This window comes from Podarcis melisellensis, assembly GCF_964234715.1.
Source record: "Podarcis melisellensis genome assembly, chromosome: 8".
In the NCBI taxonomy this organism is placed as follows: Eukaryota; Metazoa; Chordata; class Lepidosauria; order Squamata; family Lacertidae; genus Podarcis; species Podarcis melisellensis.
This window is the reverse complement of record NC_138540.1, coordinates 71,668,681-71,683,749: the sequence shown is the minus strand read 5'-3', so window position 1 is coordinate 71,683,749 and position 15,069 is coordinate 71,668,681. Positions and strand designations below refer to the sequence as shown.

The 15,069-nt window shown below is 46.3% G+C and overlaps 1 protein-coding gene across 2 annotated transcripts; it reads left to right on the top strand.

The window, feature by feature from the left end:
• Window positions 1–760: 760 nt before the first annotated feature.
• LOC309375272 (trypsin-3-like) lies at window positions 761–14,019 on the top strand. 2 transcript variants are annotated; one of them, XM_081920925.1, is made up of 6 exons: window positions 761–926; window positions 4,803–4,889; window positions 11,028–11,208; window positions 11,415–11,665; window positions 11,857–11,993; window positions 13,633–14,019. In XM_081920925.1, the coding sequence occupies exons 2-6, from the start codon at window positions 4,847–4,849 to the stop codon at window positions 13,786–13,788; spliced, it is 768 nt and encodes a 255-aa protein (XP_081777051.1). In that variant the 5' UTR covers window positions 761–926; window positions 4,803–4,846; the 3' UTR covers window positions 13,789–14,019. The 2 variants fall into 2 exon arrangements, with proteins under 2 accessions (XP_081777051.1, XP_081777052.1); XM_081920926.1 differs by lacking the exon at window positions 761–926 and adding an exon at window positions 1,449–1,468.
• Window positions 14,020–15,069: the final 1,050 nt, after the last annotated feature.

Genomic DNA, 15,069 nt, shown 5'->3' with positions numbered 1-15,069 from the left:
ATTAGGCAAAATCACAGAGGGTGAGTCTTATAAATTGCAACAAGTTATGGTGGCAATACGCAATATACCTCTGAATGGGAACTGAATCACAGTTCTCTCCCATCCTTAGCCAGCATGGCTAGTGTTCACAGGTGATAAGCAAAGCTGCATAGGTCCCACCATGCCTGCTGTGAACAGAAGATGCAGAAATCATCTTGTAAGTCTTAACCTGAAGGCATGATGCTCCAATAGATGGTCACCTCCTAATCACTGTTCATCCAACTGCACTAAGAGTCTAGCTGGAACATTGATAAAAGCCCAGGTCTCTTCTGAAGCATTGCTCTGTGCAGAAAACGAAAAATAGACATGCGTAATAGAAACTTCTAACAAGGGTGGATTGTATACCTGAAATCGATGGGCATGCAAGAGATCTAGATTTTCCTTTGGAGGTGAAGGAGAGCCTGCCTTTCAGGTTTCTCGAGTGCCAATCTTTTCAGGAGTGCAAAGGATGGTTTTCATATTTCCCTTTCCTCCGCCACCCTTCCCTGGAAAAAGGTACAGTGGAGGTGCCACTGATCTCTTGGGCATGCATTGCATATAGTGCCATAAATATCCTGGGATGAGCCCTGCCTGCAAATGCCCCTTGGCAAGGCTGCAAGAGCAATCATATGAAGAGGTGGAGGGTGGACCCATCAGCAGCCTGGCCCGTTCAGCTCTTAACGTGGGTTTTCTTGATGAAGTTCAGAGATCAGAAGATAGACAGCCGTGGCTTTGAGTCACAGCGAGAGCCTTCAAAGCTGTGATGCACCAGGAAGGGAATCCATCAAGGCCGCCCTGCTCCCCTGGCATTTAAATGCTAACTTCTCCACTAGTTATTCACCTGCTCTCCTACCAGACATCACTGTTGAAGCTCCTTCCACCCAGGGCTTCTCCGTCAGGAACGGCAGGTAAGCCTACATATAGATTCGCTCTTAGGGTTATGTTTAGAATGTTAACCAGGAGGCAAAGAAACTGTGCTTATTAATCAGCAGGCAATTCTTGTTTCAGCTATTTCCGGTTATCTGTGTGTGTCGTCGGGAGTGCTATTTAAAATATGAAACGGCATATCGCTGGCTGCCGTTGGGGAGCTCTTCGATGGAGAGCCTCAAATAAATAATTAAAACACCCATCCGTCATCACGGCTGTCAAGGAGCTAAGCTGCAAAGGCATCCATCACGCCATCCATGCCTATGTTACATTTCCTTCTCTTGAAGCCTTGGCAGTCAAACAATAGGAGAGATTGGGAGTCATTCTTGGCTACTGTTTCTCAGGATGTTGGAAGGCAATTTTGCAAGGGGAAATCCCTGTGTTTCGTTGCTTTTAAAAAAATATATCCTGGTAGTTATTTATTTATTTTATATGCTGCTTAATGCCACAGCTGGCTTCTACGTGGATTATACAGTTGGATGATAGAAATGCAACATGGAGCTACAGGGGGTTGATCTTACAGGTGGGTTGATCTTATCGAAGGGTAGTTGGAGCCAAAGAGTTGAAGCGACATTGTGTGTGAGTCTGGTGAATGTTTCCAATTTGAAGTTCAGAGTTCAGAGTTGAAATGAAGCTGATACTTGAGAATACCACCCATACACCATTGTTTTCAGAGTTCCTTACTGAAGGATGACTCAGATGATTACAGCATCCCAATGAGATTTCATAATGCACGAATTTCTTAAGATTATCATCATACTGGGAATTTTGGTGAAATTTGGTTGTTTTGTTCACTGCTACTCTTGTTGTTTTGGGGACTCAAGTCTTGGCACAAAAATATGTGTAGTCTCTCCCTGTGTGTGTGTTCATTCTACTCCAAAATAAGAACATGGATTTAGACTGCTACGCTATCCCTTAGAATAGGCCCTAATGAACTGAATGGAACCTACTTCTGAGTAGGCATCTGCTGGATTGTTCTGTTGGAATGTGCAACCCAAAATGTGAAATTCTGAAATCCAAATATATGCATTTATGCCCATTTTGCCTGTGAATTTTCAAATACATGATTTGGAGACTTGCATCACAAAATTCAGATGAGTCTGAACTTTCACAGTTGGCTGCAGTGACTTCCACACCTTCTATTTGAAACACATTTATACCACTTTAACCATCATGGCTTCCCCCAAAGAATCATTGGAACTATAGTTTACCCCACACAGAGCTACAGTTCCAAGAACCCTTAACAAACTACGATTCCATTGGATTCTTTGGGGAGGAAGCCATGAATGTTAAAGTGGTGTGACAATGTTTTAAATATGTCATGTGTATGGCTGATCTGTGATCGTAATCATTGATTGATTGATTGATTGATTGATTGAAACTTTTGGCTGGCCTGATGAATGCCAAGCTGTGTGGCTACCACAAAATGGCAGCCTATCTATCTATCTATCTATCTATCTATCTATCTATCTATCTATTAGTAAAAGCAACCTTGGCCACTATTGCAGAAGGCAAAGGGTAAAAGACACAGTCACTTTGAAAGATTTTCTCTCTCCCCACCCCTTTCTCTCCCGCCAAGTGGCTTTTAAAATAATACCATATTCCCAAGTATCATTCCCACAGTGGCGTTTACTACAGGCTTTCCCTTCAGTTCACTAGAATTACATTTCTGGTCACCATTGACAGTTGTATTGATGGACCCCTGGATAAGAAGTTGTCTAATTCTTGGAATTATGCTTCGTAATTATACTGTGGGCCTTTGTTGGAATTTAGTTTGCTTTCAGTAGGGGTGAATTTCTGCTAGATACAGAGTGCGCCTATAAATACGCAGGAGTTATATAAGCAGGGGTGTATGAGGAGGGACACGGGTGGCGCTGTGGGTAAAACCTCAGCGCCTAGGACTTGCTGATCGCATGGTCGGCGGTTCAAATCCCCGCGGCGTGGAGCGCTCCCGTCGTTCGGTCCCAGCGCCTGCCAACCTAGCAGTTCAAAAGCACCCCCGGGTGCAAGGAGATAAATAGGGACCGCTTACCAGCGGGAAGGTAAACGGCATTCTGTGTGCTGCGCTGGCTTGCCAGATGCAGCTTGTCAAGCTGGCCACGTGACCTGGAACTGTCTGCGGACAGCGCTGGCTCCCGGCCTATAGAGTGAGATGAGCGCACAACCCTAGAGTCTGGCAAGACTGGCCCGTACGGGCAGGGGTACCTTTACCTTTACTTATGAGGAGTTAGGGGAGAGGTAGTTCCTCTGGTGGGGGAGAGGCAGTTCCTTCTGCGGTAGCTTGTCTACCTTAGGTCCCCACCCTGTGCTTAGCTTTCACCTGTGGCTTCTAGAAGCTGTCCAGATGCAACAGCAGCCACACCCTGGGAATGGCTTCAACTGGCCGACTAAACCACGTGAGGGTAGTCGAAGCCTCGGTGAGTTAGGGATTTCCCTAACTTTTTCAGATCTGAGACCCACCTTTAGTCCAAACATGCATTGGGGGATCCCCATCTCCATAATTCACCCTTGTATTTGTATGGTGGTAGTACTGCTGTTGTGTCTCAGATTGCCTTAGATTAAGCTGCAACCCAGCAGTAGGTCCCAACCTACCAGATGAACACCAATGAGAGGGTCACAGGGTCCCCAGGCTTGCCCCTATCCAGGGCTTTTAACACAGAGATGGGCAACAACATCTGGTCCTCCAGATCGCACTCAATATATAATTAAACATCAATAAAATAACAATAAGATCAAAGAGCTCCTAAATACACTAATCAGGTAAGATTAAAGGACAGGAGGGAATTCACTTCAACAGCATAATGTAAATAAACAAAGCTTTTAGCAGTCACCTGCATTTTGACCATGCAGCCTCTTCACCATGTGACTGCTTCAAGGTAAATCCAGAGTGCTCTGTCTCTCATAAAATTACTCCCCCAATTACCAGGGATGTTGAATGAAAAATACTCTCTGATTACAACCTGATTGCAATGATACTCCGCTGGAATTTGCATCTGCCTGCAGACAGAATGTATCTACTGTCTATCCTACTGTCATCTCATCAGGGATGATGAGAGGTGTAGTCCAACGACACCTGGAGGGCCCCAAGTTGCCCAACCTTTCTCTCATCACTTCACACTGCCCCACTTTTTTCTCACTTGGATTCCTGGGGTTGCATCTAGTGTTGACCATCATCAGAGTACACCCATTGAAATTAATTGACATGGTTAACTTGGGTCCACTAATTTCAATGTCTCTGCCCTGGGGTTGCATCCAACTAAGTTCCACCTAGAGTAGACCATTGACATCAATTGACCTAAGTTAGTCATGTCCATTAATTTCAATAGGTCTGGTCTGAGTGGAACTAGCATTGGTTCATAATAATGCACCACCCTAAGGGACAACACATCTGATTTTAAAAATGCTTTAAAAGCTTTGTCTTGCGTTTGTTATTCATTTTATAACTTTTCATTCTGCTCTTCAGTCTCCAAAACAACTAGCAACCAGTTAAACCAACATAGCAATTCTTCTATTCTGTTGTTATCATTGCTTTCCTCCTTCATTTATTTTATTAGTGTTGTTGTTAGGCTGATAGGAAAGAAATCGCATCCTCTTTTCCATTCAGCCCTGACTCTGCTGGGGGGGTCACACGTGTCCTCAACCAAACAGGAAGCATTTAGCTTGATGTTTGCTTCAGCATAAGCGCTAACAATAATGTATCATGAATAATAACTACTGGTGAGTTGTTTACATAAACAATTACTGATGATAATGTTGTTCATTATCGTCATTTGGGTGTGTGCTGTGGTACCGGTATCAGTGACTCAATCTGACATCCATCCATCACAATTGTTCACCGTAAATGTTTTACCCTGCAGCAAGTTCCTTGGGAAGACTGGTCTCTTGATCTGCCAGTGCAAGGATGAAGCTGTTGGCGTTTGGGCTGCTCCTGATGAGCTCTGGAGGTAAGGAAATAAGCAAAGTGGCATGGGGGCAGCAACGGCTCGATGCTCACTGTTTTCTTCTTTTTCCCTTTCCCCCCTTGTTGTGCCTATAGTGTTGGGAGCAATGAGAATAGTTGCTGGGAATCGCAAATGGGAAGTGGTCTTCTGCTCAGATCCTTCTTTCAGGCTACCCATAGGCATCTGGTTGGCCACTGTGATGTGGAATAGAAGGGCTGATCTATAAGGTCTCTTTGTTATGTTCCTAAGTTGTTGTTATTTGTTGATTTTGGAAATGTGTATCCTTCCGGTGTCAGGGAGCCGACAGGCAGAGCAGGTCATTCACAGGAGAGACAGAGAGAGAGAGATAGGAGAGGAGAGGAGAGGAGAGGAGAGGAGAGGAGAGGAGAGGAGAGGAGAGGAGAGGAGAGGAGAGGAGAGGAGAGGAGAGGAGAAGAGAAGAGAAGATGATGGGTAGGATAGGATAGGATAGGATAAGATAGGATAAGATAGGATAAGATAATAAGATTAAGATAAGATAAGATATAAGATAAACTTTATTTGCATTAGCCAACGGCCATGGAGAGAGAGAGAGAGAGAGAGAGAGAGAGAGAGAGAGAGAGAGAGAGAGAGAGAGAGAGAGAGAGAGAGAGATATGCTTGGTTAACTTGCAAAACAAAGAACAGAGATTTCTAAAAGGTAAAGCGGCCCAATGAAGTTGTTTGAAACTGGAGTGTAGCCCCTCCTTCACTCTCTAGCCCCCTGCATCAGGCTGCTCCCTCTGTGATCTTTTGCTCCAGTGAGCTCCAGGGGACTCCCTCTGTGTCTGCCTGACTCACTGCTTGGCAACAAGCAACAAACACTTCGTTCTAGGAATGGCGGAGCAGCAAACTGTGAGCAGAGAAGCTGTCAGAGTGGCTCTGAGGGAGAACTGCTGGGTCTACCTCTCCTCTGTCATCGCTGCTGGCGCCTGCATCCAAACTGGAAGCCTCCTCACTGTGTCCTGTGCTGGGACAGTTTCTGCCAGTTTCTGTCTCTTTACTTACCCTCAAGTGCCCTGCTGATAGCACTTCCCAGCTCATCCCCTCCTCTGAGGTGTGGCCAATGTCCCACCACCAGTCCCCAGGTTCCTCTTCCTCTGTGCCTTCCCTGGGGTGGCGGCTCTTGGTTGGGTGGTTTCCACCACTCTTCCTCAGCCAGCCAGCCCCTGACATTCATGGCTGTTTGAGTAGTCACAGAGTGCACCTCCCTAATTCTCTGTCCCATATTCAGTTCCTCAGAAGGGGAGCCATGAAATTTCTTAAGGGTTTGAGGGGCTTACCTGTGGTAATTTGAGTCTTATCTGTTTTCCTCCACCGCTGACATTTACTTACTTACTTACTTACTTAATTAATTAATTAATTAATTACCCTCAGTGAAGACTGCCGTTTCCCCAACCAGGATGGTGTTACTACATCCAGGGCATCTTGGGGGAAAATAAGATGGCAGCCAGGAGTGAACTTAAGGGCCTCTCTTAACCCAGTGCTGAAGTAAGATTCCATTGCCAGTCCTGTCAGTTGAAGGAGGTAAGATGAGGAGGAAGGGTGCCATCTTATCATTTGCCTTAGGCAGCGAAATGTATTGGGAGGCGCTGAGTGGTTTTCCTTCTGGTTGGAACCACCCTTAGAAGCTCCCCAAAATGATGTTATACTCGGGGTACCATCTCTGTTCCGACTGAACCAGAAGAGGTTGTTGATGTCTTAGGCCTGTGCTGGGGCAGTGATGGGCTGGATGTGGACCAATAAGCTGAAGGTGAATCTCAAAAAGATGGAGGTGACATGTGTCTCAAGTTTTCACGTGACCTGCCCTGAATGGGGTGGCACTTCCCTGGAAAGAGCAGGTTAACAGTTTGCGGATGCCTCTGGCTGCAAGACTGTTGTCTGGAGGCTCAGGTGGCCTTAGTGGTAGCAGCACCTTTCCCTCCAGGTCCAGCTGATTTGCTGGCTACACTCTTTGTTGAGCAAGAGATGACATGTTCGCTGTCCTCCATGCTCTGGTAACTTCCAGACTGGAGTACAGCAATACACTGTTACTTGCAGTGGTCCTTGAATATAACTTGGAAACGTCAATTTGTCCAAAATGCAGCAGCCAGATTGCTGGCTGGGGTTCTGTTTAGATCTCGTATAACTCTCCCATTTCACCACCTGAGGGAAGTGCTGCCTCCTGCCCTGCTCCCCTGCCACGCTGCAACCCCTCACTTCTGCTGTTATCAGAACACCCCACCTCACCAAACTCAGCAAGAGGAGGGATGTTCTGCAAGGTGCTCTCACTCGCCTTCTCCAGCCCAGAGGCAGGAAGATCACTGGCAACGCAGCACTCCAGAATGCCTGTTCTGAGCACACCAGCCTCCCTAATGAGGACGCACCATTGAAAGTTTAGTTCAGGGGTTGGAAAGGTTTACGTTGTCTGGGCCGGTTCACTCCAGCAGAGATCCCTCTGTGGGCCAGATCACACCTGCGATTTCCAGCATCTGCGTCTGTGTAGACGCGCGGGGACTTGCCGAGTGGGCCACTTGGTTCGGGGGCGGCTCATGGGCCGGTTAAACAACCCCCGTGGGCCGCTTGTGGCCCATGGGCCTTAGGTTGCCGACCCCTGGTTTAGTTCTTTATTGGCAAGGCACTTGGTTACATCAGCTTCTAAGGCAAAATAATCGCATGCACTGCTTCTGCTAAATAGCTAGCTGGGCGTCTGTGTCTTCAGACCTGTGCTCCAACCCAGACAGTTGGAGCAGCAGTGTGACTTCATCTCCACCAGCACATTAAACGCCTTCTTCTGACATGGCGCATGCATGCAAGCAGCCAGCCACTTCTCCTGCATGGCAGCTTCAGCAGATTCTAATGGCCAGGCACTCCCACCTCTGTGCCTTCCTGCAACTCTATCGTCTGCCTCACCTCTCTTCCCATCTCTGGCTGCCTGGCCTCTTCCTGTTTCCCCTGCTTCACAGGTGGCACAGAACCCCACAAATCACTGGCCCCTTCCCCTTGATTACCTCATGCCCGCCCTCCTCCTCCTCTGCCCCCCCCTTCGGGCTCCTGCCTGTCCTTCACAACGTCCCTTCTCCTGCCAAACTTTCCCAGAGAAGGGGTGTTCTGCAAAGTGTTTGGGTTCACCTTCTCCACCCCAGGGCTGGGAGGATGAGTGGCAACAGAGTGTGCTGGAATGCCTCTCCTCTCACGAGGGGGTTGGCGTTCTGCTAGTGGTAGAAGCAATGGGATGGGCAGGATAGTGCCTGCCGTGCTTCCACCATGTGAGGCTGGTGCTTTCCCCTGCCTCATCTTTAGGCCAGCTCTGAGCTCTGTTTTAAAACAGCTTCACTGGTTTCTGAGCCGACTGCAGAGTGCTCATTTTATGTTTAAAGCCTTAAATGATTCAGGCCCCCCAAATATCTAGAAGACCGCCTTCTTCCATACAGACCCTCTCAGGTGCTTAGATTGGCAAGGGCGGGGGGCTCTTGGAAGTTCCTTTGGCCCCCAAGATGCACAAGGTGGTGGTGGCCCAGCAGAGGGCGTTCTCTGTGACAGCCCCTAAGTCGTGTAACTCCTTCTCTAAAGCTTCTAGCAAATACTGAAGATGAAGCTCTCCATCCTGGTATTTGACACTCTAGGTCAGGCATAGGCAAACTCGGCCCTTCAGATGTTTTGGGACTACAACTCCCATCATCCCTGACCACTGGTTCTGTTAGCTAGGGATGATGGGAGTTGTAGTCCCAGAACATCTGGAGGGCCAAGTTTGCCTATGCCTGCTCTAGGTGAATATTTTAAAGACACCTCCCCCCCCCTTTCTGTGATTGTAAGTTGTTTTAAACTGTTTTTAATATTGTGTTTTAATGTTGTAACCTACCCTGGACCTTAGGGTGAAAGGTGGTTAATAATAATAACAACAATAACAATAATAAAAATTAGTAGTATTAGTATTGGGCAAATAAAATGGCAGCTAGCAGAAACCTTAAGAGCTTCTTTCTACCTCAGTAATGAAGTAATATTCATGAAAGTGGGGGGGGGGTCATCTGTCCTTGCCTCAGGTAAAAAACCTATGTATTCGGTAGCTGGGAGGGGTTTCCTCTCTGGCTGAAACTTCCCACATTCCAACCAGTGTGATTTTTATTTTTTAAAAAAGTTTTAACCATTTATGTGGATTTTAAATGGAGAGACTTACAGGTAATCAAAGAGCGCTGGGCAAAATGGGTTCTGAGGCAGCAATGTGCTGGCACGCTCTCTCAATTTCTCACCTGAAAGTAATAAGGACCTACCAGACAAGTTGATGGAACGATAAACAAGGTTGTTAACATGTTGCCTACCAGACAGCAATTATAAAGATACCTAACGTCAAACAGCAGTAGACATCTTGTCCCAACATCCCTACTTAACCAATGGACAGTCCTGATCCTGGAACGCTTCCATATTACATACCTGCTTTACTGGGTGTTTGTTCTGTAGGGCTGCAGCTCAGTGGTAGAGCTTCTGTTTTGCATGGGGAAGATCCCGGGTTCAACCCCCAGTACCTCCAGATGGAAGAGGCTCTTTCCTGAAACCCCGGAGAGCCACTGCCTGCCAGTGTAGACAATACTGAGATAGATGGGTCAATGGTCTGTCTCACTATAAGGCAACTTACCTGTGTTCCTGTGCTGTGTTCTGTCCCCACTGTTGGAGCCAATATGCCTCTGAATGTCAGTTGCTGGGAATCACAAACAGGGAGAAGGCTGTTCTTCTGCTTGTCTGCTTCCCATAGGCATCTGGTTGGCCAATGTGACAAAAGGATGTTAGGCCAGACGGATTACTGGCCTGATCCAGCAGGCTCTTCTTATGTTTTTACCTTCATTGGGCAAACCCAAATTTGCTGGTAAACCATGTGCTGTTGGTTTGACTGCAATAATGTCCCACAACAGTTGTTTGCTCCTGTTGTACGAATTATATGCTCCATGTGTATTATTTCCTCCATACTTGGATCCCACCGCACTGTATAGGAAGAAGCCATTATACAGTAATGCAGGGGTAGCCAAGATGATGCCCTCCAGGTATTATTGGACTTCCATAAGTCACAGCTGGCAAGGTTGATGTCTATGGCTGATGGGCACTGTAGTCCAACCTCATGTGGAGGGCACCATATTGGCTGCCCCTGTTATAAGATAGAGAACTGTTGTTGTTTAGTCGTTTAGTTGTGTCCGACTCTTCGTGACCCCACGGATGCCAGGCACTCCTGTCTTCCACTGCCTCCCGCAGTTTGGTCAAACTCATGTTAGTAGCTACCAGGTTGCAATTGGAGAGCCTGCCTTTATAAGTACTACTGAAGCAGGGAAAGTTGCCAAGTCCCACCACTCAGCCTCCTCTCCCATCTGCTATAGGTCAGAATTTGCACACATACACATATGGGGCATCTGAAAATTCTGAAGAGAGCTGATGGAGGGATCATAACTCAGTGGTAGTAGAGCACACACTTGCATGCAGAATGTTCTGGCTTTGATGCCTGGCATCTCTTACTAAAAGGCAGGTGTCATGTGATGTGATAGAACTCTGCCTGAGACCCCAGAGATCCACTGCCCATCTGAGTAGGCAATGCTGTGCTTAGATGGACAAATAGTCTGCCCTGGTACAAGGCATTTTTTCTATGTGCCTAGCCTTCACAAGACTCTGAAGAGCATTGGTGCCACTGGCAAACCATGTCGATGAGTGAACTGTGAAGCACAGGTTGGGAAAACAGCTTTTTGTGTGGGTCCTGAATGGTCATTGAATGAGGAAGGGCCACAGGACAATGATGGAGCATCTTCTTTCTATGTAAAAAGTCCCAAGTTCAAACCCCAGCATCTCCAGGTAGGGCTGGGAATGTTCCCCACCGGAAATCCTGGAGAGATGCTGCCAACCAGTGTAGACAATACTGAGCTAGTTGGACCAATGGTCTTACTTGGTACAAGGCAGCTTCTTCTGTTCCTTTTTTTTAGCAGAAATCCTGTGGTCCACCAATCTGTGTTGAGGCAAGATTACATACTCAGGATCTCTCATTATTTCACAATTTTTAAAATCTTGACCACATTAAGCTTACATGAATTCGAGTTCCTGAAACAAACCATCGGTATAAAAAACATGACGGAAATAACCACAATGTTTTTGTTGTGTTGTGTTGATGCAGCTTTTGCCCAGCCAGGCACAGCTGATCGAATAATTGGAGGGTACGTTTGTCCACAACAGTCCAGACCTTACCAGGCGGCCATTGTAACCGGACGCAGAGGCAACTGGAACATTTATTGTGGAGGAAGCTTAGTGCATCCATGTTGGGTGCTCTCAGCAGCCCATTGCAGACCCAGACCCGGGTAAGTAAAGGCTGTAGCAAGATGCAGTGACATGGAGTGGGGGGAGAGAGAGAATGCTTCCTCTGGGAGAAGTAACAGCCTTACTTTAACAGCCTGGCAATCTGACAAAGAGGCATAAACAGGATTGATCTGTAATCAGCATTCACACAGCTCATCCACAATCTATTCTTTTGTTCAGTTTTCATTTGCCTTGTGCCCCCATACAGAATGAAGGTGTGCTTAGGAAAGCACAACTTGAAGAGGGTTGAACAGGGAGAACAGTGCTTGGATATCGCTGAAGTTAAAGTGTACCCAGGGTACAACCGGAGACAAAATGACAAGGATTTCATGCTTCTCCGACTTCGCCCCTGTGCCAGACTTTCCGAAACTGTAAGGACTATCAACCTACCTACGAGCAGCCCTACTGACGGGAGTGTATGCAGTGTCTCGGGCTGGGGTACCATCAGATCTCCTCAAGGTAAGCTTGCAAACTTTAGAAGGTGGGAGGGGATACTAACATAACTAAAGAACTTCTTGTTGTTGGTATTAAAGTTTTCAGCAATGTGTTCTTCAAAGTCTTTTTTTAGCATCCCTTTCTGTCTGCTTGGACTTTTTTTTTCTGTTTCACCACTACCACTGACCTTTTGGTGCTCTACATATCTCTTCCAGCTCAGCTTCCAGCTCAGCTACAGTGTGCAGATGTCAATGTTGTCCCAACATCACAGTGTAATATGGCGTATCGTGGTGCTATTACACCGTTCATGATGTGTGCTGGAGTACAGGAGGGAGGCACAGACTCTTGCCAGGTGAGAGGAGGGCTGATGTGAAGATGGACTACACCTTTTGAGAGGTTGAAAAGGGGTTAGGGTCTTAAGCATGGACAGATCAATCTGTTTTTGGTCCCTGTCAGATTCACACATTTTCATTTACTAGCCTGTTCCCTCCCATTTCTGCATCACTCTGCATTTATTTATTTTTAATGTATGGAATTTATTATTATTACAGTCATACCTTGGAAGTCGAACGGAATCCATTCCGGAAGTCCATTTGACTTCCAAAATATTCAAAAACCAAAGCGCGGCTTCTGGTTCACTGCAGGAAGCTCCTGCAGCAAATCAGAAGCCGTGAAAGCCCTGCTGGACGTTCAGCTTCCAAAAATATTTCCGGAACAGTCACTTCCAGGTTTGCAATGTTCGACTCACAAGGCGTTCAAAAACCAAGGTACGATTGTGTTGTTGTTGTTGTTGTTGTTGTTGTTGTTATCGTTATCATTTATTGAATTTATATACCACCCTATACCCAGAGGTCTCAGGGCAGTTCATAGAACAAAATCATAATATAAAACCACAAAATATATCATCAAATAAAAACAACAACCCAATAACACCCCCCAATTAGATAGCAAATCTGTGTTTAGGTCTCTAAGGCAGAGATCAGCAACTGATGGGCACCCACTCTACCAAGTGCACCCACTCCACCAAATCCCTCTTCAATCCCACCTTGCCACGCAACTTACTTGTAGGTTTTCCAAAAGAAAAGGGTCAATGGGGAAAGCTTTTCAGAAAGAAAAGGCCTTGGCGGGTGGATGTTACCTACAGGACAGTATGTTGCTGACCTCTTCTCTAGGGTCAAAACAAACTAAAGGGCCAGTATAGGCAGCTTATTTCTTCTGTAAGATTTTGTGCACATTTTATCCTAAAATATGCATTTTTAGTGCACATTTTGGTACAGTGATACCTCAGGTTACAGACACCTCGGGTTACAGACACTTCGGGTTACAAACTCCGCTAACCCGGAAGTAGTACCTCGGGTTGAGAACTTTGCCCCAGGATGAGAACAGAAATCATGCTGTGGCGTTGCGGCAGCAACAGGAGGCCCCATTAGCTAAAGTGGCACCTCAGGTTAAGAATGGTTTCAGGTTAAGAACGGACCTCTGGAACAAATTAAGTTCCAAACCAGAGGTACCACTGTACATTTTTGCACGGAGAACCATATTCAAAATTCAGAGGAGGACAACTTCTTCTCGTACTATTTTTCTTCTATTACTTCCCCAAAGCAGGAGGTCACTGCTAGCAGCCAAGAAGGAGAGGGGCAAGATGGCAGGGAGGTCTGTGAGGTGCACTGAATTGGCTCCGCTGTCGCACCTGCACTGCACTATCCTTCCTACCCTTTCCCTCTTGGTTATAGGCCGTGGCGCTGGGAAGCCAGGTAAGCAGCCCCACCAACCACTCTGACCAAATTGAATGTTGAAACCTCAAGCACACAAAACTACACTCTGCCACTGAGCAATGGCTCTCCCCTGGTGAACATAACAGACCCAAGTATGCTTGCTATGTTATGCAAAACAAAGCAGGCCATTTAACTGAGTTCAAGTAGCACCATGTAGAGGAAGACACATAATGGAGATGTGCACCTGCTGAAAACTTCTTCCATTTCTCCATGCAGGGTGATTCTGGGGGCCCACTCACCTGCGGCGGGGAACTCGAAGGTGTGGTTTCTTGGGGAACACAAGTGTGCGCACAGAGAGGGAATCCGGGTGTGTATGCGAAAGTGTGCTGTGTCGTGCCATGGATCCGGGAGACGATCAATCAGAATTCGTGATGAACCTCGACGGAAGAAAAAGCTTCAGCCAAAAGACCCTGAAATCAGGGGAGGGAAAAACTTCAGGAAAAAGACCCTGGCGATCAATTGTCCCCCTTGCACATCAGTTTTTTTCCTTCCTTTGCTGGTGAAGGATGTTCCACCTTTGGCAAAGTTTGGCCAAGCTCCACCCAAGTCTGGCTCTAAGCTATTTTTTCTGCTGAAAATGAACATTAGTTTGGCTGTACCACCCATTCCTCATTGTGTTGTATTAGGGGGGCAGTATTTATATGCGCTATAAGTTAATGGAGTGAATGAGAAAGGTTGTAAGAGGGGAAATTAAGGCAGGGTTTAGGACACAGTGTCCTTGTTTGGAGAAGCCCATGTGGTTGTGGAATGACCTTGTTTTAAGAGGGAAGAGATTTCCAAGAAAATGCAGTATACAAATACACTTTATTATGTTGATTTAAAGAAAAAACCCACCCTGGCTTTGCATTCATACTTTCCCTTTAATTCACAAATCCTTATGTGCATACAGCTGGATGCATGGTTGCAGCCCCAAAGAACAGTCCCATTTCCCATTCCCATTTCATAAGCTCTTAGAGAACACTAGCATCTTCCATTCAATAAGCTCCACTGTTTATCAATATTATCCTGCCAACTATTGCCACACTTGGTGTTTCACTCTAGCATTACCACTCTATGTTTATTCAACTCTTATGGAGCACCTATATATTTAAATATGTGTTTCAGAACATATTTTCTGACGAAATGTGCTTTTTATTAATTTTTTTTGTTTGAACCGAGAGCTGCATTGCAACATTTGGAGTAGTGCAACAACAAGGAGAATTGCATTCACATCCATACATTAATCCAAAACAATGCAAACCTGGTCGTCACTCCCACAAGTGTGGATGGAACACAACAGGTTGTCCTCTTCACAAAATGCACTGTCCCTAAATCAGCTGGAGTTCTCCATAGAGCTTACAGTGCAACAGCAACGAAAATGTTTCAGGTTCAAAGCAAAGGCTCCTTGTGAATTCTCTGTTGCCATGACATTCCAGTGCCAATGACACGAAAGTTTATTGCTGCTGTCAGATAAGCCTTGCAAACTTGTGGAACCATGAGTGATGCCCCTGCTGGTGATCTCAGTAATCATGCTGGCATATAAAGCAGTACCCTGGACCTAAGCTGTTCAGGGCCTTGTAAATTGATACCCTACCTTCCCAGGCCACACCCCCTCGCCAGCCTTGCTTCACATTCTTGAGTGTGTTTGCTTGGTTGGATTGTGTCCAAATTACT

What these genes read in the sequence shown, in the direction of transcription:
- LOC309375272 (XM_081920925.1), top strand. Translation starts at nt 4,847, where the DNA reads ATGAAGCTGTTGGCGTTTGGGCTGCTCCTGATGAGCTCTGGAG. An exon ending in CATTGCAGACCCAGACCCGG is followed by an intron (nt 11,209 to 11,414) that starts GTAAGTAAAGGC and finishes GCCCCCATACAG; the next exon opens with AATGAAGGTGTGCTTAGGAA. An exon ending in GAGGCACAGACTCTTGCCAG is followed by an intron (nt 11,994 to 13,632) that starts GTGAGAGGAGGG and finishes TTCTCCATGCAG; the next exon opens with GGTGATTCTGGGGGCCCACT.